Source organism: Talpa occidentalis, unplaced genomic scaffold, assembly GCF_014898055.3.
Source record: "Talpa occidentalis isolate TD23 unplaced genomic scaffold, MPIMG_talOcc4v2.1 talOcc4.4, whole genome shotgun sequence".
Classification (NCBI taxonomy): Eukaryota; Metazoa; Chordata; class Mammalia; order Eulipotyphla; family Talpidae; genus Talpa; species Talpa occidentalis.
The window spans coordinates 4379197-4406422 of NW_023604295.1; the positions used below are offsets into that span (position 1 = coordinate 4379197).

Sequence of the window (27226 nt, forward strand, 5' to 3'; positions counted from 1 at the left end):
TAATAATGGGTCAATGTAAGGTCTTGGATTGTAACAAATGTAAAACTCTGGTGGGGACCACTGGGGTGGGGGAGGGCAGAAGAGGTTCTATGGAAATAACTGTACTTCTTAATTTTACTATGACCCTAAATCTGCTTTGGAAAGCAGATTTTTTTTTTTTTTTTAAGCAAAGTGCTCAAGAAATTAAGCCGGTAATAAACATTCTACGTAAGATCCTCAACATAGGGCCTCCCTGGTGGCACAAGGTGTTAAGACACAACCTTTGAAGCTATCCACAGCCTCTGCAGCACAAGTTCGAGCCCTGGCCAGGGAGCTACCCACATGGCACAGCAGACCTCTCCTGACTCACCCGCTGCTCCCCCAACAGTGTATTTTAGTCAGTCTGCCAGTTCTGCTTCCCACTCTGTCTCTGGTGAATCCTCTCACCCCCCACACCTCTGGCCTGTACCCCAGTTCTTGTATGCATAAATAAATAAATCTTTTACATCTTTAAAAAAAAAAAAGATCCTCAACATAATTCAGAAAGTTTCAGCATTCTTTCTAGGTAGATAACAGGCTGAAATAGCCAAAAGTGTCTCTGAAAAAACAATATGATGGTCTGGGTTTCAGTATGAAGAATTCTATCAGCCATTCATCCTAGAAGCAGTTACAGAGCACCTGCCCAATGTCAGGTTCAGTGATGAGTGGACTCACCTGGAGCACAACAAATGACTGACAAAGAAAAAGCAACAAACCATCACCCTTGAACAGAAGCACATCCCATGCTGGATTCCCAATCCTGCTTGTCTTTTACTTGCAGGACTCTGCAGGAGTCACTGTACCTTTCTGGGACTCAATTTCTTCATCTATAAAGTGAGGCATTTAAAAAGTGACATCAAACTTTGGATGTACAAGTCTACCTGGAGAAATTCACAATCTCCAGAGTCAAATACACTCCTAAATCACCTAAATCAGTCCTAAAACCCTATGATTCCACTCACTTTGATTGTAAAAAGAGGCTATGTAAAGCCAGGAATGAAGCAGGAAAGAAGTGTGTCTTATTTGAAGCTCTCTTAAAAATTTTGGGGGGACATTTTATGATTCAGGACAATACAGAGACTAAAAGATAACACCTACAAATTAACTACAGACACATTTTATTATATTTGCTTCACATTCTTGTTATTCAGGAAATAATACCACAGACATGGCTAAAACCTCCTCTAGTCCCTCTCTAATCTCCAGTTTCCCTCTCTCACTTCCCAGAATCAAACATAATCATGAATTTGACGAGTATTTTTCTAGTTTATATTGTGCTATTACTGTTTCGTTTTCATGCAATAGTTTAAGTTATAAATATTGATAAGCCAGTGAACTCACTGATTCTTTTACTCACTAAATCAGTAAGTATTTACTAGTAAGTGCCTTCTATGTGCCAAGCAATTTGGATTAAAAAATGAACCAACAAACAAAAAAAACACCTGCCCTCATGGAGCTATGTGGGAAGATGCACAATAACCACCACAGCTGAAATAGTACAGACAGCAGGCTGAATAATGAGAGCAAAATGTAAAGGGAAAGAGGGCAGGAAATGTCAATAAGGGACAGGTTTGGCTTTTTAGTAATGTGGCAGGGAAGGTTTCACTGAAAGGACTTTCAGTAACAAGGGAAGGAAATAAGGGAACTAATGCTGATGCTCTGGAGAAAGGTGTTCCCATTCCAGGCAGAGGCAAGAGCAAATAGTCTGGTAGTGGATGTTTGAGAAACGGTGAGAAGACCAACAAGCAACACAGAATGCACAAGGTGAAAGCAACAGCAGCAAGGCAGCAGAAATAATGGGGGTTCAAGACAGATGTCAGATCAGACAGATCACAGTAACCACTTTGATCAAGTAACACTACCATAGTCATGGCTGCTGTAATGAGTTAAGAATATTTAGTATTTGCAATTCTGTGCCTTTAAAACAATGCTGCAATGCCAACCCTGCACCCCTCACCGTGTGTATTCGAGGTACATACACTTAGAATAAAGTAATTCACCACATTCATGATAATATTTTGCAAACTGGCTGTAACAAATTCATACTCCACCAGTTTACTGAGGGTTCCTGTTAGTTCAGGTGAGTTGTACAAACACTCCACAAATACTCAGGACTACTGGTCTTTTTAATTTTTGCCAATCTGAAAATCCCAAAGAGTATCACATTCACTTATTCACATATATACACGAGCTCTGTTTGCAGGCTATTCTGTTCTCTTGATTTCATTTTTCTTTCCCTGTACAATTTTAATGACTAGGAAATAGAACACAGGTATTTCTATTGCCCATTCAGGATTCTGCTGATGTGAAATGGGTCTTTCTCTTACTGGCCCATTTTCTGCTGGGTTTCTTATTTATTTTACTTTTTTGCACATTCTGAATACAAATCCTATCAGATGTATTAAGCATTATCTCCTTACAGTCCACTATTTCATTCATAGTGTCTTTTGACATACAGAACTTGAGTTTGATCTAGCCAAATCCACCCCACGTCGTATTCCCATTGGGGATGTGTGCCTGTTGCATTATTTAAGAGAACTTCCCCACCTCAAGGTCACAAAGTTCCTATGATCCTGTCTAAGTTTTAAGTCTCACTTTTCAAGGTTAGGTATTTTTACTCCACCCAGAATGTGCAGATGCATCTCAAGGTATCCACCTCAGGATCCTCCATCTTCTAGTGGCTACTCACTCCTTTCTGACGGCGGGACTGAAGTCTCCAGTCACATTCCTGAGCTCCATATCACTGTACCCAGCACTTGAACACACAAATCCACATACACTTTACAACTTTGTGAACAGATTTTCCACAAAGTAGTACGGCATTATTTGCCCAATGTAAAATATTAAAGAAACCTACCTTTGTCCAACTGCTCTTCAGAATAGTGGCTCTCTTTCCATCACCAAGTGCATTTCTAAAAATAAAAACAAGATATAAATATCCAAACATTTTTTATTATAAAAGTATGTAATGTGCATCTTTTTGCACTGTTTGAATTTTCCATATTCTCTAATTAAAAACTTATTTTCCTAATTTTTAAAAATCCATACAATTTATGTCCATTATAGGAAATTTGGAAAATACAGAAAAATAAAACACAATCACAACTACCCAGGAATGACTACTTTTAATATTTTTTAAGTAATTCCTACACATATTTTATCTATGCCTAATTATTACATATTTGTGCATGTTCACAAGACTTCTCATCTCCAGAAATATAATTCCCAGGTCTTTTACACAACACATGAGCTAAGCTACAGCAGACAATCTGCACGCCAGGGCTTGAAACCACAGATAAGTCCAATTCAACACAACTCTTCTTGGGGCTATCTGGAAGTTATTAGCTCAGAGAGACTAATAACTTTAAAATATCTTTAAAGTTTATTTAAAATAGTCTTTAAAATAGCTACAAAATGAGGATAATCCTGCTTTAAGGTAGATACTATGTCACACACTATGTTAAAAAATAGTGCTTTGAAAAATAAACAATGATGTAAAATATATATAAATTTTAAAAAAACCAAAGATTTAAAAAAAAAAAAAAATACAGTGCTTTGCAAGATGTCAAATACTAACAGATCCAAAGCTCAGTCTCAGTTTCTAGGCTTCATTTCCCCAGGGTGTGCAACACTCTGACTGACCCACTTGATCTTTCTACTTCTTTATTTATCAAGCTTAAGATTTGCTGGCTCATCATTTCATACATGCATACAAATTTTTTGTACTTCTCTGTCCCAACGTTTATGTTCTGCTATGACAAACCCCAACTCTAGATCAAGCCCACTTTCTGCTTTCTCCAGACCTCAATCAGGGGCTGGAGAACATTAGCGCAAAGCACAGGCAGCACCACTGCACAATTACAACAATCCAAGGGGCCTTCAACACTGTCAAGCAATCGTTTTACATCAAATTATTCTTTAACTTTGTAAAATGATCATTTCAAACCTTGTGTCCATTCCACAAACTTCCAGCTTCCCCTTCTGTCAGCAGATAAGCTCTGCTATAAATTCAGAGTGTAAACTGGAGCCATTAAAAAGGACTCGATTTCCTACTACCAAACCTAAAGACAAACCCACTGCCAGCCCCATCTCTTCTCCTCTACTGTTAGAGATGTTCCTATTCTTCCTTATATGGCCAATTCTTCCACTTGTTCCAGAAAATTCCATCATCTTTACAATATAAATTATCACTTCTCTCACCTATAAAATTAACCATTTCATCTCTAGACTCTATCCCATCATTTTTTTATTGTGGCAAAATATATCCAACATATAATTTACAATTTAAACTGTTTCATAAATACAGTTCAGTGGAGTAAATACATCTATTTGCTATGCCACCTTCACCAACTTTTAATATTCTCAGATCACTCTTTAAAAATAACACAAAATAAAACAATGATGTAAAATATATATAAATGAATTTTTAAAAAATTAAATAAATGTCTTGAAACCTAAGCAAACACTGCTGGTAACTTATTCAACAGCTACTCCTCTGTGCTACCTGGTTACTTTTGTTGTGAGGGTCTACCTCACTACATGATTTAGAGGTAATTCTTATTTACTTTACCCCAATGCAGCAATCCCACTCTCTTTTCCATTGATGGGTTTAGGGGTAGTGTTGGCCACCGAGACCTGAGGGGGTTTATCATTCTTAAAGACATTGCCACAACACTAGGAAACTCACACTACCAGACACCAACACCTACTAAAAGACCATCTAAGGGTAGAGGAGCCATCAACACAACAGCACAGAGAACCCAAAAGTCTTACCCAGTCACCTGACCTACAACAGAGGTAACCCTGCCGTGTGTGGAGGAAACAGACTCCTAAGGAAAGTGCTGGATCAGCAGGACATCTGAGTCTTGGAACAGAATTCACACTACAGAGGACTCCGAGTGGACTACAGACCTGAGTACCAAGGCTCAATGAGCAATTTCCAGAAGGAGCAGAAAGGCTAGTGACCTTAGAGTAGGCAAATATTTGAAGCAGAACACAAAAAATGTTTACCATAAAGAAAAAAAAAGATTAAATGTATTATTTTAAAACTAGTAACTTCTGGTTGTGAAGAAAAAAAGAAGTGAAAAGGCAAGCCACAGAATGTGAGAAGATGCATATATGTGACCAATGACTTACATCCAAAATTTTTTCAAAACTACAATTGAAAAAGACATTCAACTCGAAAAAATAAAGCAAAATGTTTTAATAGGCACTTCATAAAAGGGAATATCCAAGTGGTCAACAAGCATATGAAAAGATGTTCAACTGAATATTCTTTATCAACTTAAAATGCAAATTAAAATCACAGCTCTATATACCCACCAAAATGTCTAAATTAAATGACACAAAATAATAAGTGTTAGCAAGGATGTGGAACTGAAACTGGCATATGCTGCTGGCAGGCGTGTACATGACCCAACCACACTGGAAATTATGTTCTAAAGCTGGATAATAGCACACTGTCCCAGCAACTCCACTTATCTGCTCTAAAAATGTTCACAACGTTACTATCTGTAAAAGCCAAATACTAGAAACTACCCAAATGTCCATCAACAACAGAATGGGTAAAACATGGTATATTCATGCAACAGATGAACACTTCACAATTACATGCAACAATATGGATCTCAAAATCAACGCTGAAAGCCAAACAGAAAAGAGCACATACTATACGAGTCTGTTTATACTACACAAAAACGGGCAAAATAAAGCTATGGTGCTGAAAGCTGGAAGAATAGTTACCCTGAGGAGGCAGGCAGTGACTACAGGGAGGGCTACAGGGAGCTTCTGGAATACTGGGTTCTTGCTCTGATACCTGGTTTCTGGAAAGTTCACCTATACACTGATGAACTATACTTTTCATATGTATTTTAACAGTTCTTGAAGATGAGCCATCCTTCTTCCGCTGCGGTATCTGGTTTGATGCCTGAATTACAGCAGCTGTCCTGTCCTCTTAAGAGAGGTACACACAGAGGGAGACCAAGGTACACACAGAGGGACTGGCAAACCTAGTTGTTTAGTAATACTATTTTTTTAAATCTTTTATTTAATTTTAAAATTCACTTTTTTTTTTTTGGTGGGACCCTCGCCAGCCGGGGAACAAACCAGCGCTGCAGAGGCTGTGAGCAGCCCTGCAGCCCGGCGCTCAACCACTGCGCCACCAGGGGAGGCCCTAGTGATACTATTGAGCCACTAAATACACAAAGCGGAAGTCACCTTCTGGAACTCCTGAATGAGGCTATTTTCTTCATCATCAGTTTTCTGATGTTTGCGGCCCAAAACATTCTAATACAGTGGCACACCTGTTCCACTCCTCATGGCCTCTACCCCAAATGCCTTTACCAACTGTGCATGCCATCTCCACCTCCTTACTCTCGTTTCCCAACCCACTCCAACCCAAGCTTCCCACTGCCAGCTCCCCCATGGTAACAACATGGTTCATACAGCTAAATGTAAATTCCAGCTGGTCTCAGCAACAGGCATTGCCAGGCACTGCTTCACTGACTACCACGGCACCGCACTGACACTGCTTCTCCAGCACCTACCAGTGGTCTCCGGTGCAGGCTCATCTTTTCCTAGTTGACCAGTAACAGTGGCCCTCAAATCTCAATCTTACTTCCTCTTCTGATCTCATCTCAGCTTATGCTTCCTCTAGACTAAAGGATATCAGGTCTCAACCTTGGTTGCAAATTCCATCTGGGCTGGGGGAGTGTTCTCAAAGCCCAATACCTAATTAATTTACCCCAGATTAAATAATCAGAACAGGGTGTGGGGGATTTTTTCAAAGCTCAAGGGATTCCAATTTGCAGTGGACCACTTCCCTAGGCAACCTCACCTACCGCTGCAACGTCAGATCATCTAGCCTACTCATGCTGAACGTCTGTCTGTCTGCTGCCCAAACCTCTCCTTTGAGTCCTAGGGGTAAGGACCTCATTGCCTTCGCATTCCAATTTAGATCCTTCAAGGACACTTTATCTCAGTATGCCCAAGTCAAGATCTACTTCTTATAAATATGTCTCCCACTGTCAGGGGCCTATAATTCATGAAGCTGCTGAAGGCAGAAAGCTCAGAAGAGTCCCAACTGCCACCTTCTCCCTCACTTTCCAACTACAACCTGTAAGAAACTCTGTCAACTTTACTCCCAAATATCTCAAATTCTGCTCCAAGCCACCATCATCTCTAGCCTGGAGTTAAACAGCCTCCTATTCATATTGCATCACCTCTATGCCTACCCACCTCACTACATCTGGATTGATCCTGTTAAAGTGCTAGCTAAGCTATTGCTCCTCAATTTAAAATTACTCTTATCGATGCTGTTAAAGGTCAACAGTTTTCATGTAGTGTACAAGGTCCTCATGTAGTCTGGTCCCTGACCACCTCTCCCTTCCACCTGTATTCAGGTGACCATTCACTCCATGAATTACCACGCTGCTCCCACCACTGTTCAAACCGTTGGCCCATAGTCTAGAATGCAGGGACATCTGGTTTTGCTCATTTCTGTCATCATCTATAAACAGAAACCCAATATTTGTTGATCAATGTTGGATTCTTCAGCACTTCTTATACACTATCATATCTATAACCACAATATATTGCTATGTATTATAATCATGTTATAAACATACAAATGTATGTTAACACTTTCTCATTTACTAGTATATCACCATATTGCTTATAACTGCTGTATCACAACATAGAAATGCATATAAACACCAACAAGTCCCCATTTACTAGCCAATGAACACTTTCCAATATTAAAGCAAAGTGGGGAGAGGAAATTACATGGCGCCACTGCTCATCCAATGACTGCAGCCCAGGATCCAAACACTCTGACAGCAGGCGTGGCCTAGCAGCAGCAATACCCTGCACAAGACACCTATGGAAACAGAATGGCTATCTACTCTCCCAGCCTGTGCACAGTGGTGAGCACGCCAGAGGGTCAGAAATCTAATTCCAGCCTAAATGCTATAACTTATTACATGTAAATGGGAAAGTGTTTTCGTTCTCTAGCCACCACCTTTCTCCTATATATAATATGCTAGATTTTGCCCTAAAAAGTTAGGAAGAAACACTCCTTTTCCTCTAGTTCCCACGGTGATTTGCTCATCACTCCAGAGCTCTTTCCCTAATGCGCATGAATAGAAACTAAATATGGGGGAGGGGCATTACTCCTAGTTGGCTCAGTTCTCACTCCTTAGACCTCCAGAAACTCACCGCATTCTCGCATTCTCGCTGCCTCTAAGCTCTGAGCGCACAGGGGCACTGTTTACCTGGCTCTGTCTGCAACCATGGGTGAACGAATAACAGGGCATTTTGCTACCAGATGTAGGCTGTTCTCTAACAACTGTATCAGTAATGGAGGTGAGACTGGATTACCATTTATCTGTCTCCTTCTTTTAATTGATTCTGAACTCAGGAGGTGAAGAGAAGCTATTGAGTTTTCCAAAGCACAATATATTAAGTATGTAGGAATTTTGCAATTCATAAAAAGGTTATGATAAAAGAATTTTATCAGGAATCTTCTACAAATATGTTTTACCTGAGTGTAGAATATAAAAAGAAAAATCACTAGAGAGCTGTATAATTTTTGAAACTGAAAATATATACATCAGTACAAACTTAAGTATGAGTAACCTATTAAGACTACGCAATCATGAATAAGACCAAGAAACACTAGATACACTGATATGCAACAGACTCCAAGATGTAAGTATCAAAAAAGAAATCAAGACATGCAATGGTGTGCCTATGGCTGCCCCTAGGTATTAAGAACAAAAGATGCATATATTACACTGAACCCAATGAAACTGCCTGTATTCTGAAGTTATAAAAATGGCAACTTCATTTGACTCAGCCCAAGTGCTTACAGGAGTAGAAACAGGGACAGACACATGAACCTGAAGACAAGGACTGAGGCATGGGTCTGAATTGAGCAAGACTCGAATTAATCCTTTCTTTTGTATTTTTATAATGTGCATTTCTTAGTGCTTTCTTAAAAGTGGTGCAGCCCTAAGACTGAAAAAATTAATGTTTTCTTCAAAAGCAAATTCAGTGACTTATAACAGACCACACAAATAAGAAAGTAAAGGAATTCAACTGACAACACCCCCACATGAAAGCTGCACACAGTAGGATTTTAAACTCCCATAGAAACATATAATTGATTTATACTTCTGGGTCTCAGAGAAATTCAGAAAAAAATTAAAACCAGAGAAGTCACTGGAGTCTATTTATCCAGGCTAGGATCTAGGAGATGGGAGTATCATGATGCACAGTTAAATAACAAAAGGTCCAAAGAAATATCAAGTCTATAAATTTCATTATGCATCCAAGTCTGAGCTTCCTTTGTCCAATAACATTTCCCCTTACAAAATTTATCACATGCCATCAAAAAAATTTAATTTTTCGCAGGTGAGCGCCACAGAATGAACTAAACATAAGTGGGCAAAACCTGATCACACACACTATGAACTACTGATAAATGTCTGATTGCTTTTTCTAGATACTCTTCTAAACTGGAAATTTCTAATGACTTCAATTACAATTATCAATTCAAAATGTTCCATTAACTACCAAATTGCATTTGAAAAGTGAACTAGAAGACCAGAATAAAAACCACCTCTCCGCCAAGCCAGGCGTTGGGACACCCCGCACACGTTCCTCAAGCCAGCAGGAGTCAGTGTGGAGAAGCTGCGGCAGGAGGTGGCAAGTTTCACCCACCTCTTCCTCAGCCAGCCCCTCCTCCCTTGTATTCCCCAAGAGCAACATCTGCAGACCTGGAATGACTATTTGTCATTAAAACCAGCACCAGCACTTTGACCATTTTGGAATGAAACATTTTCCCCACACATACCTCACCTCAGGTTCCCCACCATTAGTCTCAAAATACTTATATTTCTCTTTTCAAGATTACATTTATCCTTGATAGTTAGTATTTAATTACAATGTGTCACCTTTTATCAAACATCTCAATTTTACATAAAAGCACAGAATATAACATCATAATGAACACCCAGGGACCACCTTAACAAAATCTTAACATTTTGCCAAATTTACTTCAGATCTTTTCCAGAGTTCGTGACAGTTGACATCCACTGTGCACACACCACCTCTCCCTTCTCCAGTTCGTTCTCCTTTTCCTCCCCAGACAGCCACATCCCTAGTGTTAAACATGCTCATGCATTTTAAAAACATTTTTAATACATACTATGTATTATGGCTATGCATATCATTTTGCATATTTTTGAACATTATATAAATGACATCACACCATACAAAACATTCTGCAACTTGCTTTTTCACTCAGCATAGCATTCATTGTAATTGCTACACAGAATTCCATTGTCTGAATATACCATGATTTATTTATCCATTCCCTACTGATGGACATTTGGGTTGCTTCCATTTCTTTACTCTCACAAGCAACGCTACAACGAAGGCTTTTACACATCTTCGTGAGTACACATGCGGGAGTTTGGAGGGTGAGAGCCTAGAAGAGCTGCAGAGAATGACATCTTCACCTTGCCAAATTGCTCTCCAATGTGACTGCGCCAATTTACACTTTCTCCAGCCGAGTATGAATGTTTCATTTGTTCCACATCCTCTCAAACACTTGGTGTTATGAGACTGTAAAATTTTTGCCAATCTGAAGAGACTCATAGGTTTTAATCTGCATGTCCTGTAAGGATAATTATGTTTACTGACCAATTATGTTTACTGGACCATTTATTTTAGCCCCAACTCTCACATTACCCTTTGATTCCATCACCACTTTTCCATGGTGATTAATAGTAGCTACTCCATATCTGGGTTTAAATTCTAGCTTCATCACACCTACCAAGTGTCCATGGACACTCTGTTCACCCTACCCATGCCTGTTTCCTCATCTGTAAAGAGACAGCAGCACCTATTTCACAGAGTTGTGAGAGCTTTGAGTCAGCACTTGTAAAGTGCTCAGAACAGCGCCAGCCAGGTTGTAAGAAACTGTGATGTTATTTTTTATTATTCTTACCAAAGGTATATTTTTTAATTCAATGTTTCTTTTAATGTTACAATTTATGTTTCCTAATCTTTTAGGATTAAACTATTTCAGAAGTTCTAGCATTCATAACTCTATCCTCTTATTCTTTTCTCTTTTATAGGACCAACTGAAAATTTACTTTTCTGTTCTTTGAACATCTTGATTCTTACAATGGCAGACAAAGTCTGGCCTTGAGGAACAGCAAAGAGTGCATCCTTGCCCAAATATAAGAAGGCTGGATGCTGGACCCCAGCTGCTCAGGCAGATTTCTGCAACAGAACATCAACCTTCTGATGTGAGAGTTTCAAAACATGTCCACCTTGGTAACACAGTTAAAGAGGGCATGGGTCCTCCTGAGTCAATAATACTTCTCAATTAGTGGCAACATGTTCGTTACTGAAGCCCATTATCTACTCACTTGACCAGGAGTTATTACATATACCGTGGACTCAGAAAACAGTGTCCCTCCATTACTAAGCAAGTCACATACACACTGTGTGAGGAGGAGGGAAACACTAGCAGCACTAGTGAGGCATAATGCTTCTGACATTAACAGGTATCCGATACGTAACAATGACCTAAAAAAGAAAAGTTGCTGACCTGCCTCTAATAATAAGTGCTGCGCCTCAAGCGAGAGCATCGGGAAGGAAGCAGAGGATGCGATGCACAGCCCTGCGCTTGACCTCTACCTCACCAGGCTACTGGCTTCAGTATTTCTACTCTGATACACCTCCTTTACAGTGGAGTTTGAGGCAGTCATCCTAGAGTGTCTAGCATTCAACGCTCAGACAAGAGGACAGACACAACCTGGTCCGCCCCTCAGCTCTCAGAGATCCCCTACGCAGAGTGCATGACCTTCCGCCCAATCAAGGGTTCGGATACAAGTTGCCAACCTATTCATCTTGAAAACATACAGATTCACTTTTCAACAGCACAGGATATCTGCAATTCTGGACCTAGCCAGAGGTAATAACCTAAAAACATTTGCAGCTCATTTCTTGTCAGGACAGTTGAGGACAGTGGTATTGATGGAAGACTGTGTCAAGCCCATCCATTCCTCTAGTCTAGATAGCCTCGGTTTATCCACGGCTTAAGCCACCTAAAAGCTGCATAACGTTAATACAGCGGTATTCTCCGAGGTGGTTGGATTACTGGTGATTGTTATTTTCTTCTTTTTAAACTCTTGTATTTTCCAAATTTTCTACCATGAGAATGTGTTCTGTTTATAATAAAAGAAAAACATAATGTTATTTTTAAAGCTATATACTTGGATACACTATCTTCCCCAGTCCCACCCATTCACATCCCAGCAGAAGTATTTTCACTGACAAACAACTGGTAAGACTCTCTGCACTCATGAGACACTTCACACAAAAAATCATTTGTAAAACCCCAACTACACTTTCAGGAATGTTGCTGAGGTTCTCCTCTACGCCATCACTCACTTCCTGGCACTTGTAGCCATAGAGAAACTTTCTTCCAGAACTAAACCCCAGGAAAGCACCACTGCTGTTTCACCTGATCAACTGGCAGTCTCTTTCTTCATGGACAGTGAGAATTAAGTAACTTGTCAAGTCTTCTTTTTTTATTTTGTGTAACAGAAAGATCAAATGCAAGTGAACTATAACTAATAACACATCTACACCACTTTATTCAAAGGATTCCCAGCTCTAACTTGGTTATTTGTTTTATTTTTAATATTCTTCTATGAGAAGTCATATTCTTGAAGCTATCTTAAACCCTTCTTACAAAAAGCATGCATAATTAAATGCAACAGTCTACACTGCTTACTATCAATGCTTGTAATTTATGTACTAAGATTTTTTAAACTGAGGTACACAAAATCATGGTGCAATCCTTCTCAACTAATAAATAAAATCTCAGTTCAAATCCAATATAAGAAACTAAGAATTATGATTTTACTCATAGTTGCACCATGAAATTTCCTTGCTTTCTTTCAGTTACAAAGAAAGTATGCTTAATTTTTTCATTCCAAGATAGAAAAAAAGTCTATCTGTATGGGAAAAATTGTTCCAGAACTAAATAGAGCAAAAGAAGGTGGTATATTGTAGGTGTTATAAACACTGATTTTGACATCATCAGGTATGATCTGTGTTCAAATCCTGACATCACCACTTATTAATGGTATGAGTTTATCCAAATGGAAATGTGAAGAATAACATTACCTACTTACTAAGGTGTTGTGAAAATTAAAAAACATAAAGCACTTAAAACAATGCATCAACATGCTATGCACTCAATCAGAATGGATGCTGTGTTGCTATATATAAAGCCTACAGAGACCTCTTTTAACTATTTCTGCCAAAGAACTCCTGAGTGATATCCTGCATACCTGCAAAACAGAAATAGTTCCCCAAAATGGGTATTTAGCTTAATAGTTCAGAGATTGTAGTACTTTAAGGAACTTACCTAAACTGGCCAGTGCGAAGAAAACAAAGAGCTCGGTTACCATAAAGAAGGTGATTTTCAGGTCTTTAAGACAAATAATATTTATTAGTCAGTAAAGCAAATTACATACACAAGAAAAAAAAAATCACACAGAAAACAGAGCCAAAAAATTTTCAAACTACTTCCCACAGAGTAGGAGGAATATAGGTTTGCAGTTCCAACTGGCTTAATATCAATTCCCTCACTTCCCACCAAAGAGAGTCTGTTCAAATCCACCTGAATTTCCCTGAATTCAAAGTGAAGACAGTTCTTTTTCTGACTAGCTCATAGGGTTGTTGTGAGGAACAAATGAGAAATGAAAAAGTCAGTAAATTACAAAATATGCTATAACTACAGAGGACAGAACTATTTAGACTAGTACCACCTTGACAAAGAATTCAGACAAAAGAAATCTGTAAACTGCACCAGTACTTTAAATAGTTTCATTTCAAATGCTGCCCTTTTTAGTTTTATCTACGTGTGGTGGAGCTCAAGTCCCCCCTTTCCTCCTCCTCTTCCTCAGAAGAACAGAGCAGTAACTGTTCAGATGTGCTGTGTACCTTCGTGCACTTGGTCCCAGTGCAGCGGGCAAGGGAGGAGAGAGCAGCTGTCTGAGCGCGCCCTCTGAGGACCACTGCGGGATGAGGCGGCCTAGCTAAGACGCCCGCAGGAGCCAAGTGTGAGGCACACTGCAGAAATGCTACAAAATTCTAGCTGCTGAGTCAAGAAATGATGAGGCAGAGAGAGCACGTGCGCGCTCTCAACAATTCCAAATATTAGCCTTTAAAAGTTCTCTCTTAAGAAGCAAAACTCCTGAATGGATGGCATCTTAAATATTAATAACTAACTCTCTATGACCAGTTAATATCTTGGAAGGAATTAGTGGAAGGTAAAATGAGAACAAGAAAGAGCGATGACTCTTTACTGGAAAGCCTGAAAGAAAATGGGGCAGGGTAGAATCAAGCTCACAATTTTGCCAGGCTTGTGTGAGTCACACTACTCTTGATTAAGTTCATCTGCACAGGCCATCTCTAATACTTCTGAAATCTAAAGGTAAGAAAATCTTTTGTACATAGCAAGCTGAAAATATTCTCCAATTCCTTATCATGCTTTTATGTCTCCTGACAGGTATTCTAAGCTGATTTGCCACATAAAAAAGATCCCGTCATTTTATTTTCTCTTACCTATATTCAATGGCTCTGGTGTAATAGATAATAGCTATATCAAATCTTTCTCTGGAAAATTCTTCATTTCCTTTCATTTTCATTAGTTCTCCTTGCTGAGAAACCAAGGTTAAAAAGATCCATCAATTATCTCCAAAGTGAATCAAGAATCCCAATACCTACAAAAAGTGGCTCTGGGTTTCTATCTTTTATATCAGAAACAACTTGAGGGATTATTTATATAGAAAATGAGACCACGATCCCCAATAGTTGGGGATATATAGCTCTTTTTCTTTTAAAGAACTGTCTCTAATGACTCAATGCTAACTTTGTTAAAGGAATATTAAGAGGTGAACAAAAGCACCACATTGTGAAACCAACTAACAATTTATCCCCTTGTGTACATTATTTGCAGAATCACTTTTTAGACATCTATTATTAAGTCTGCCATTCTTATTAAGAATTGATGTGAGGCAGAATTTTAATTTTAGGTTAGAATGTGACATTAATCAATAAACCTCAGCGCTTAAAAAACAATCTGTAAACTAGTAACATGTAGGCTGTGCTGGTTAATTACAAAAATGAGGGAACAAAGTTAGCAGGAAAATGTATGAAATCGAAGATACTACAGAGATAGCTGACTTTTCACTTCAAACTCAAATTTTCAAAATAAATTAAGAAACTGGATTATATCAATGGCTTTAATTAGAAAATTAAATAAAGCATTAAATATTTTCCTAAATCTTTTCTAAAATTTTAGATAAAATCACATTTCCTATGAAGAATTCTATGGCATGTGATTTACCTTTCAATAAAGCTGTTGCCAAAGAAAAACATTTTCTCAACTAATTAGAAGTACCTTAGTTAAAAAAAAAAAATCAAATTTCAATTTCAAGTACCTGGTTTTACATTCTATAAAATCAGAAAATTTTCATCTTGCTGTTTTCCTCTTCCAAAAACATAATATTCTGATGAAAATTTATTAAAATTTCCCTTCAAAATTGCTACTGCATTTTACAGTATTTTCTGTATGTTGTCAGATCAGTTTACTGAACTTCCTCTGGGTATCAATATTAATAAAGCAAATTTTAAAATATACTTACAAGTAAATATTTATTCTCACCTCTATACATTCCGCACAATTTTGAGTTTTAAATTCTTCAAGCAAATTGCAGTTTTCTGTTACAACTTTAGTTATGTGATACTTATCTAAATTTTATTTTTAGGAGAGAGTGAGAAAACATTTGTTTAAAAAAAAAACAAATTGGTATTGGTTTTCATCTAATTTAAGTTAGGTTGAGTCCATAAAGTTCATACCATCCAAATAACACATTTATTATTATGTTTTATGTGTATCAAATAATGTATTTAAAAACAAACAATATTTTACAGTATTTCCAAAAACATTAGATTCATTGTTTGTTATGAACCTAATCTGTTTTATGTCTAGTATTAAAACAACCACTTATTTATCATCACATTAGTTCTAACTACAGTTACAAGTGACCCATCATAACACACGCTAAAGAGGCTTCCTGACTACGCAAGTTAATTCAACAAACATTACTGAGCACCTATGATGTACCTGGCATGATGTTCAAGGCAAATGTCTGAAAACAAAAGCCTAGAAAATGTCTTTCTAAAAGTTTTATAACAAATGAAGAATTTAAAATGTCTTAATTCAACATGTGACTCATGAGTAAAATGCTATATTGAGATGTTATCTGAAGTAATAGTCTCATAAAAATTTAATAGGCAAATTAAAATGCGTCAGAATATTAACCAAAATTTAGGTCAAAGCCTACCAACCCTCTTTTTCTGTATTTTAAGCTTTTCCATAAAAGATTTTCTAAAAGTGATTAATAATAATTTTATTACAATAAAACTGTGGTTAAGGGGAGGTCATTAAATAGAGAAAGCAATACTGGGACAGAGGCAGATTACAAAATGAAAATCTGAGCTTTGAGATCAGAGACCGACTTCTAGTCTAGGTTCTACTATTTGCTACAATAGATGTAGTTTTACATCAAGTGATGTTTCTGTGTTTCTAAAACATGAACATTAATAGCTACATTGCAGCGTTATTATAAAGACAGAATGTCAGAAATGAGCCCACAGGGTTGCCCAATGTTATAAATTGCTCCTCTACTTCCACGGTAAGACCTAGTCTATAAGTAAAAGTCTCCAGGACAACAAAGAGAACTACCTCCAGTGTCTAATAAACAGGCCAGAAAAATCTGTCTTCTTGTCTATGCGTAATTTTCCACTAACATCTAGGTCACCAGTTCAAAATTTGCCCTCTTCACTTCAGTTAGCACTGGTGGTATAGTGTGAGCATAGCTGCTTTCCATATTTGCCCTCTTCTTGGGAGAGTTGGCAAATATTGGTCATCATCTACTGAAGAGTCAAGTATTTACTGTATTAAGTTTCCTATACCTACATTACAAAAATACTAATATTTAAATGCTTTAAGGAAAAATATTTTACAAAGTAAAAAAATATATAATGCAGTTTCATCATAAGAATTATGCACCATAAATTTATTCATAGGAATAACAACTTAATCAAGGAAATAAAAATTATAATCTTAGTTTGTTACTTATTTCTCTTAAGAATGAGAATACATGAGAATACCGGGGTCCTCCCCGGTGGCACAGCGGGTTAAGCGCAGCGCTGTGAAGCTGTCCACAGCCTCTGCAGCGCCGGTTCGATTCCCAGACAGTCAGGGAGAGTCCCACATGGTGCAAAAGACCTCTCCTGTCTTGTCCACTGCTCCCCTCAGCAGTGTATTTCGGTCCTTCTGCCTGTTCTGCTCCCTACTCTGTCTCTGGTGAATTCTCTCACCATCTCGTGCCTCTGGCCTATACACCAGTGCTTGTATAAATAAATAAACCTTAATTTTTTAAAAAGATTTATTTATTTATGCAAAAAAGAGAGAGAGAGAAGCTCTTGTGTCACAATAACAAAATATTAAAAAAAAAAAAAAAAGAATAAGAATACATGAGCCCCAGTTATGATCTTTCTTTGGGCATTATATACAGTAATTGATGACATTCCATTGGTAGGGTTTTAAAAAGTATTACATCACAGAACTCACTGAAAGAGGACATACAAAATACACCTAACTACAAGGTTAAGTTCTTTCTCTTAATCACAAGAGGAAAACACTATTTAAAGCCATAAGAAAAATAAACAGATCACATAACTACACACTCCATTTTCCTAAAAAAACTGAGCTCAATAACAATTTAAAACATTTGTACTTACATTCTGTAAAGAAAATACTTAACATAGGCCAACAATTGTCAACCGCTCCTAATTTAGGTAGAATTGTTACATCGCCTGTGTATTTCACCCAATTCAAAGCTTCTTCCATTGCCAAGATTTTCTGTTTTAAAAAGGGGAGTGAGGAATGTTATCTGGGTATTATTTCTAAGTTTACAGTGGCATTATAAATTTATCTTATGTAGTATTTCAGATTCTGAGCATAAAACTTGTACAAGCTCCTTTTGTTACTACCACATGAAACCTGGATAGTGAGACCCCAACATACAAGTTAAAAGATACTGGGAACTCACATATGTTATATACCTTCTGGTGACCTCAGACTACCCTCAGACCTCCAGAGGCTTCTGAATGATTACAGACCTGCAAGTTGAGGTTTATGACCTGGCCAGAAGCTGCCCTGCTTTTCTGAAGCAGAAAAGTGCAATAATACAACATGCACAAGGGGTTTCAGATCTCACCTCAACTAGGACTTTCAGCCTTAAGGTTCATTCAAAGGGACTGGGTACTTTAAATGGTCTGTGGCAAATAAAATAAGGAGATAAAAGAGACAGGAATGGCTGGACAAATAAGCACTCAATGCAATGACTTTAATGTCGAGTCAAGAGTTCATAGACATACTTCTAGTGTCTGAAGTGACTGGAAATTCATCATCAATATTAGTGTCAAATTTCATGAGTGGCATTAAAAACTGGTTTATTGATGCACAGCAGGTCCTTGAATAATTTTGTTCCATTCAATGTTATTTTGTTGTAATACTGACAAGAAAATAAATCCCAGTCCACACTGAATGAACCAGGACCTGCTTTCATTACATGTCGCTTTGCTCAAAACTGCAGTTTCCAAGAACTTATCAATGATGACACTGTGGACTCACTGTGTCTGCAGATTAGTAATCAAAAATGTTCATACCAGGGAAACAGTGATTTCATTCGCAGGGGATAGGGGAGGGTGGGAGGAGGTGTGAGAAATGATGAAGACTCCAAAAATAAAGAGGTAGTTTAAGCAAAACATATAAACCAATACTACCAAATACTGTATTAAAAACACAGACTATGTGGGGGCCTCCCTGGTGGCACAAGGGATTAAGTCTCAGCACTCTGAAGCTATCAGCAGCCACTGCAACAAAAATTTGATCCCCAGCCAGGGAGCTGACCCACATGGCTCAGCAGATCTCTCCTGTCTCCCCGCTGCGCCCCTCAGCAGTGTATTTCAGTCAATCGCCTGTTCTGCTCCCCATTCTGTCTCAGGTGAATCCTCTCACCCCCACCACCCCCCGCACCTCTGGCCTACAACTCAGTTCCTGTATGCATAAATAAATAAATCTCAAAAACAGACTATGTGAATCCAATACAAGCTACACAGGGCAGCTTCTGGCCAGGTCACAGACCAAACTTCCAGGTCTATAATCATTCACAAGCCTCTGGAGGTCTGGAGGTGTGCCATGTATTCATAGGGTTGTGCTGGGATTCCAAGCTTAACACTTACATTTTCTATTTTATAACCAATTCTCAATAAGCCTCCAATAAAGAATGGATCATTCTGCAAAACAAAAAAAGAACAAAACACATATTTCTCCTTATTCAGTCAGTTATACTTGAATTCCCAGTGGACAAAAAAAAATCCTGTACTTGATGTGTACAGCAGTCCACTTCCCACAAGCACCTGTGTTCCCTATCTACCTCTTAAGGACCCTAAAACAAAAATGTAGAAAGTCTTACAATGGGTTATAGCAATAAAATGACTGAGCATAACTTTCAGGTGTATGAATTTTAAGTACATTACATCTAGGCTTTTGAATAAAAGTCCACTGGCTGATACAAGTTACTGTAAAGGATTATCAGCAGGAAATAACGATCAGGGTGCCCTTTCTAAATTTTAGCTTGCAATGAGAATAGAATCAAGATGATCACTTCCAAAACCAAATGAAGTAAGAAAAACCATCAAAATGCTTTTAAGAAAATAATATAAAAAGAACTCTGTAGACAAGGAAACCTCCTCAAAACTGACATGATCAAGTTTACCCCAAAGAAAAAACACCTCTGGAGGTGGTGACAATAGTGACGTGATTTTATAAGAAAAAACTCATCACCTACTGAACCAGTGACAAAAGCTTCTCTGAACCAGGAGCACACTTGTGACAAATCCCAATTTCTAGCCTGTTTCTCATTATGTTACACAACCTGATCTCTCAAATATATAGCACATACTCATAGAGAACAGAATCTCAAGTTAATAAAAATTAAAACTATTATCTGTTAACCACAATAAATAACATGGGTCTGACACCATACAAGTATTTCTATTCTTTAAATGGGGGGTACGGGGACCATATTTAACTTACCACAACTTTCTTTGCCAAATCCACAATATCTTCCATCAACTCAAGATGTTGTAATTTTTTCAAACTTATCTCAGAAGCATGATTGCTTAAAAGACAGATTTATTTTTTAGAAGATTAGATTCTCATATAAAAATATTCATTAAACTTTACACTTCAATATGTTATAGTTACATGAAAAAAAAAAAAAAAGATATCTGTTTCTTCACTCCAGGTAACAAGTTGCATATTAAGTGGATAAAATACTGTATCTTTCTCTCAATTATAAAATATAATGTTGACATTTATAAACAAGCATTTTACATTTTCCTTTCTTAGCTTCAAATCTACCAGCTTAATGCTCTTCAGTTTCATTCACTATATTACTATAATCATTCATATCCAAATCCCAAATATTAACTTTTCCACCCTACCATACAAGAGACCAGTTGAACAATTTACAAGAATGAGATATGAGTCTTCTACTGTACTTGCATTCCTCAGTACTGAGTAACATGCTTATCACTGTTCATACAAAATTAATAACACGTAATAATTTACCTGGCCTCCACACAGGGGTGCAACCGTGATATTATAGAACTGTGTTGACGTTGAAACAGAAGTGGCCAGAAGATGTATATTTTAATAGCATCACAGTAATCTTGCAAGACAGAAATTGGCTTACTGCACCACATATTGCAGATGTCAAATTCTTAATTAAAAAAAAAAAAGGTTTTAATTACTACTTTGTGCTTCATTTTGGAATGAATTAACACTGTTAAATGGGAAAAAAGGAACAATGGATATAGAAACAAGAAATGAATGGATGAAGTATTTTAGCCCATTAGTCATTACGAATATTTAAATGCTGTCTATAGCTGTTTTGTTTTTTTTTTTAAATGATTTTGAGCCAGTACTTTTGTTTTTTTGTTTTTGAAAGGTTTATTTATTTATTTATTTATACAAGCACCGGGTACAGTCAGAAGCACGGGAGGGTGAGAGAATTCACCAGAGCCAGAGCGGGGAGCAGAGCAGGCAGAAGGACTGAAGTACACTGCTGAGGGGAGCAGCAGGCAGCAGGAGAGGTCTGCGTGCCTTGAGGGACCATCGCCCGGTGGCGGCCGGGGATCTAACCGGCGCTGCAGAGGCTCCGGGCAGCTTCACAACCCAGCGCTCAACTGCTGCGCCACCAGGGAGGCCCTGGCTATAGCTGTTTTTACAAAGATTTTGCTTTATAGGGGGAAAGAAGAGTAAGAAAAGATTTTAAAAGAGATGAAAGTCTGTTATGCTCACGCAAGTGGATGAATTGTCTTTGATAATCTTTCAACAAATTAAAATACCAATGTACTCACCTAAGTTTCTCTCACTTTGGATATAATCTTTATACTGCATACCCTAAAAAGGAAAAAAATGCTTTTGATTTGTACCTGGTATAGTACAAAGGGTGCGAGGGTAATGGTGCACGAGTGAATTAGAAAAAAATAAAATACAAAAGAACAGTTCTTGACTTTACTATAGAGATTATCAGTAATCAGCCAGAATTTTTCAGTGCATTTACTTAAACCCTTTAAATACATCATCTATGTACAATCAATGAGCCTTTAGGTCTTTTTCAGTTTCCTGAGTCTTTCTGTGGCTTTCACTGGTTTTCCAAATCTCTAGTCAGAAAACCACCTTTCACCATCACCTGGTCTCTGGCATGCACTCTTGTTGACGGAGAGCTTACTATCCCTTCTGAAATCACTTTTTCAAAAGCAAGTATGTCTCCCTATAAAAAAGCATGTATCACAGAAACATCTTTACTCAGACATCTCTAAATCTAAAAGCTTTTAAGAAGTAAATCTTAAAAGATCCCATCACCAAAACAAAAGCTCTCATTACAAAAAAAGTTTAACTGTCTAGTGACAGATGTTGATTTATTGTGATAATCACAATATATACATATATCAAATTACTGTGTGGTTATCCAAAACTGATTTAACATTATATGCTAATCATATCTCAATCAAAAACACGATGTTAAAAACAGAAAAGTGGCAAATCTACTCACCACCCCATCACAGTAAAGTTGAGTCACACGAACATAATCACTGGATGTAAATTCAGGAGCAAACACACAATCGTCCATGGAACGGCCATCATCTAACAAGGCATAATCTGCTACAGTGAAATCTCCCAGGGCAAAATCATCCATAGCGTACCATCCTAGGGGAACAACACAAACCTGAATCAGTAATTAAATCATTTGAGATGAGAAGCAGTTTCCCTGGCTTCTATGGCATGTTAGAAAAATACTTGGAATTCAAGTCTCAAGGAAATAACTCCAATGAGAACGTCAAGTTGTCCAAGGTCTGCATCCTCATTCTGCTAATCTTATCCCCTGAGTCTCTGCAAATGATCAGTTTGAATCTATTTCTCCTTTCCCTGAGATTCACAGATTACCAATTCTACTCTGAATATTATCTGTTTACACATCTCCTTTAGATGGCCGATAATGAAGGGCACCTACTGATGACTGCGTGTGCCTCCTAATGGTAAACCTACTGATGACTGCGTGTGCCTCGTAATGGAAAACCCTCAAAGGTTCTGCTGAATGAACATCTTCGCACGGCTGTCCTGTACCCCATCTGTTTGTACTGTCCCGTGAAATATGCCATCTCACCACACAAATTCTATGACATTCTCTACCTCCTGGCCAGAACTAAATCCTGACTCCATCAAGACAACAGTTTCCTATCAGCTGCTGGTGTTCCACCCATGCCGCATGTGTGTATCTCACTTCCCAAGCCTTACCCAGACCTTCCATCCGCCTGATTGTCACCACTCCTCAGGCTCTCACGCTCACTACAACAGTCAGCACTGATATTTTGCAACGGTGGGGAATAAGCACATTATAAAAAGAAAGTACTTAATGAGGGGAAAGAGAGGTTAAGGAAGGAATTTCAGACTAAGGTTTTTTCCCTAAAGAAAGTTCAATAGTAAAGATTTGTAACTATCAGAACAGCTACAAAACCTTCATCTCTCTAAAAATGCATCATGTTTTAACTTCTAACTCTTGTCTACATGATGACTTCCTTTTCCTATTAACTATCATTAACACCGTTTCTTATACCTTCTTACTTTACCATTATCATCCCATCATTTTTTTCATAAGCAAGACCACCATCAGTCCTTGAACTACAAATCTGTTTCTTTAATTAAGCCTCTTATTATGCCCAACTTGCTGTATGAAAATCTCAAAATCAGCAGTGAAGAATAACAACCTTCCTAGCAAACATTTCTACTATTTGTCATGTATTGCACCAAGCATTTATAAGCATCATCCTCATACCAATTCTTAACAGTTCCAATTACCATCTCCTCCACCCTGGAGACAGGAAAACAATTCACAGTGAAATGAATTGTTCAAGGTCACCAAGCCAAGGATTCAAAGCCAGGTTCTGATCCAGAGAATCTACTTTAGTTCACTCTACCTACTCTTCCTTGTCATTACCACCTGGTTACCTCTTGAATGTTGTCATGTTTAAGAACAACAGAAACTAGTTCAAAGTTTTTCCCTCTTTCCTCGAAATTCTATCATCTCAGGCACATCAAGGCACATGAAAACAATCCCTTCAAAACCCCAGCCTTGCAGTGTAAGGACCTCCTCCACTGAACAATGGACTTCACCTAGGCCCTTCCTTTCCAAGGCCACACCTCAGATCACTGCCCAGGTCTGACCCTGACTAGTTCCTCTGCCCACAGCCAAGAATCCCCTCTGTCTCTCTCCACAGACATTTTCCGTCTCATTAAGAACACTTGCGTTTCTCCCATGCAATTCCTCCCATTCGCATTCGCTTTAAGTTTCCTACCACTGGTCTACCATTCAAAGGAAACTGCTTTCAATAAGGTCACTAGTGGCCTTTTATAACAGACTGGTTATCTTGAATGTCTGGCAACTGGCCTATTGTGGATGAACAATATTATAGAGAATTTAACTCCAAAATGGAACAACGACTAGAAAAGTTATGAAGACATTTTAGCACCCAAAGTGCGGAACATAACATGGGACATATACCATCCTGGGAAATATAAATACTTTGAAACTCATTTGTCTGACAATTTTTGCATACACTCAGAGAGAGCCAAGAACTGTCTCACAGCCCACATGTCACCATCACAGAATCTATCACTATGCAGTCACCGCACTCATACCCAGGAGACTGAGAGCGTGCCTTACGCTGGTCATTCCCAACCTGGCAGTTCTCACCACACCATGCCCTACACCAGCTGCACTGGAATTACGATGTTGGATAATTTCTATTTTCTATTTTATTTTATCCAGACAGGCGATGTGGCACTGTAGCTCAGATCACAGACTCTGGAACCAAACCGCCTGGACCTGAATCCTGGCTTTCCCACTTCCTCAGTTTTAGGGAAGTTACTTAACCTCTCTGGGCTTCAGTTTCCTCATATATCAAAAGGGAATCACAATACTATCTAGCTAGTCACTGAATACATTTCTACATACACATATATAACAGGAAAAGCTATAAACATCAGCTACCTCCAACGTTATGAGTTTTTTTTTTTTTTAATTCGCTATTTGGATGCTTCTGGTAAACGGTCCACCTTAACTGCTAAGTCCAAAGAGCACTTTTCAGCTTACAACTTACTTGACACTGTTGACCATTCCTCATCCTCAGAACTCTTCATCTGGACTCCAAAGACCATCTTCTCCTGGTTCTCCTCCTATTCTTCTGGCTGCTCTTCCTCAGCCACCTCCGTGGGCTCCTCTTCTCCATTCCCCGCCACCCAAACGTCAACTCTCTTTTTCTTCTCACGCTTACCCTCTCCCCGGGTGACCTTATCCACCACTCCCAGGGCTTAAACCAGCACTTTCTCAACTTCCACCATGTGCAGAGCTTCACCATGACTGTTGCCATTTTCACACATCACATGTATTTTTACTTATATTTCTCTTTCATGGGGCTCACTTGACAATTGATAATATCCACAGTATCGTAGGTTTGATGTATGTATGTTTTCATATACATTAGCATAAATTCCTAACGAGTAAAGAAACCTTAAGTGTTTATGTACTACTTTAAATTATCTCATACTGCACTGCAGCAAAAATGGCTGAAGACTCAAACCTCTCCAGGGGGTGGGCTGCATCTCGTGACTGTTCATGCCACCGGATCTTCATCAAGATGCCCCACAAGCCTCTCAGATTTAGTAAGTCAAAAACAAACATCCTTTTCTCAAATAAAACCCAAAACTTTCTTCTTTTTGTCTGTTATTAGAGAATGGTCTACATGCCATCTGGTTAGCCAAACAAAAAATCTGGGGTCTAGACTCCCTAGTCTCCTTCAACAATCCTATCCAACTGACCACAAAGTCTTGCCATTTCCACTCCCTGAAGGAATCTAAAATCAGCACACACACCACTTCATGACCAGTGCCATTTCTCAGCTGCATCACCCCTTCTCCTCTAAACTAATTCAACAGGCAGTCTTCTAAGGGGTGGCTTGCCTTCAATCTTGGCACCCTCCAGAACTGACCATTACATTATACCACTTAAAATTATTCACGGGGGTCCCCTTATCTTCATAATAAAGCCCAAACTCCCTACTATAGCATAGGAGGCCATCTGTGACCTGTTGCTTCTTTTCTCTCTATAGTTACTCCATGACACCTAACTCAGAAGCAACCCTCATCTGCTTGTCATTACCAAACAAAGCTTATTTTGCAACCATCTATAATGCCTACAGTCCTTAATAATGGGTTCCAGGAAGCATTTCCTTCTTCCCACTACCACCAAGTTCATTACTGCACCTTTCTCTGTAAGCCCAGAGCACTATGCCCACACCCTTTTGACAGCAGTTTTCTGTTTGTTCACCACAGGTTTAGCTTTCAGGCGCACTGAGTCCAAATGGTACACTGTGCCCTGCTCATCCTGATTTCCTAGCTCAGTGTTTCCCCAAATCTTTTACTTAACATAGAAAACTGACAAATCCTTGCCACCTATACTGGTATTTAATATTTTTCTTTAGAATAATTCACAACTCTTAACTCAAATATAAACTAATTTTAATAAAAAAAAAATTGTATCACCAAGAAATCTTACAGTTGGGCAGTAAGATTTTTTTGTTCTAATACAAACTGAAATATACTATTGGGTTGTCGGAAAAGTCATGACATATTATTCTATGTTTTTCAAGCAAAAATACGTCACGACTTTTCCGACAACCCAATAAAATTAAATATAAAAGAACATTATCATGCTATCAGTATGATAAACTAAAAGGATATTCTACCACAGCAAAATGAATCCTAGATTTTAAAAAATATTTAATGTGCTGAGTTCATAGAAACAGGGAACACTAAAAGTCACCCTTTCCCCCAAAAGAAACAAACCTCTCACAAGAAAAACCTGGGAGTCAAGAGCCACAAGTAGTGAGCAGCACTGGGGCAGTCTGCTGAGCCTTGGGTTGGAAGCAAAGCAGGGGAACTGAAAAGTAGTCGCATATACTCCCTGGTGCCCATAGTCGATACAAATCCTTTCAGATGAAAAGCATCACCAAATCAAAATCTCAAGATCCCCGTAAAAAAAAGCTTAATCAAGTATTTTATAATCAAAAATTACCAAACACAGAAGGTGTCTAGCTATCAATAGGAGTTAAGAAAAAAAAACAAGCACTAAATTTAAACCCCAAGGATATCACAGTCTACAGCTGAAGAGAAAATTGAAGAACTTGAAAAATGTGCCTGATGAAATGCCCCAGCACTGCCCATTCTAGTAGATACAAGGAAGTAAAAAATAGGAAAGATGAAAAGTAAGTAATCGTGAAAGAGTTAGTACAATATCCAGTTAAATTTCCACCGAAGAATAGGTAAGATCAGAGAAACAATGGTCAAAGAGCTCTGAATCTTCTAGGCCACTGAAAGGTGAAATTCAGAATCAGGAGACACATGCATTCAAAGTGAGGA

The 27226-nt window shown here is 38.3% G+C and overlaps 1 protein-coding gene across 8 annotated transcripts in view; it reads right to left on the reverse strand.

The window, feature by feature from the left end:
* Positions 1 to 27226, reverse strand: part of TTC3 (tetratricopeptide repeat domain 3) — a 106840-nt gene that overhangs the window by 72615 nt on the left and 6999 nt on the right. For 4 of the 8 annotated variants that reach the window (XM_054700277.1, XM_037524956.2, XM_054700278.1 and 1 more), the window contains 10 exons: positions 22305 to 22459; positions 21607 to 21649; positions 20816 to 20966; positions 20279 to 20363; positions 19423 to 19476; positions 17917 to 18037; positions 15773 to 15858; positions 14671 to 14765; positions 13469 to 13531; positions 2876 to 2930 (listed from right to left, as the gene is read on the reverse strand). In XM_054700277.1, the coding sequence (XP_054556252.1) occupies positions 2876 to 2930; positions 13469 to 13531; positions 14671 to 14765; positions 15773 to 15858; positions 17917 to 18037; positions 19423 to 19476; positions 20279 to 20363; positions 20816 to 20966; positions 21607 to 21649; positions 22305 to 22448 (897 nt within the window). In that variant the 5' untranslated portion in view covers positions 22449 to 22459. Of the gene's footprint in view, positions 1 to 2875; positions 2931 to 10538; positions 10572 to 13468; positions 13532 to 14670; positions 14766 to 15752; positions 15859 to 17916; positions 18038 to 19422; positions 19477 to 20278; positions 20364 to 20815; positions 20967 to 21606; positions 21650 to 22304; positions 22460 to 27226 lie in introns of those variants that run through there. The other 4 variants (XM_054700280.1, XM_054700281.1, XM_037524955.2 and 1 more) reach the window with 4 other exon arrangements.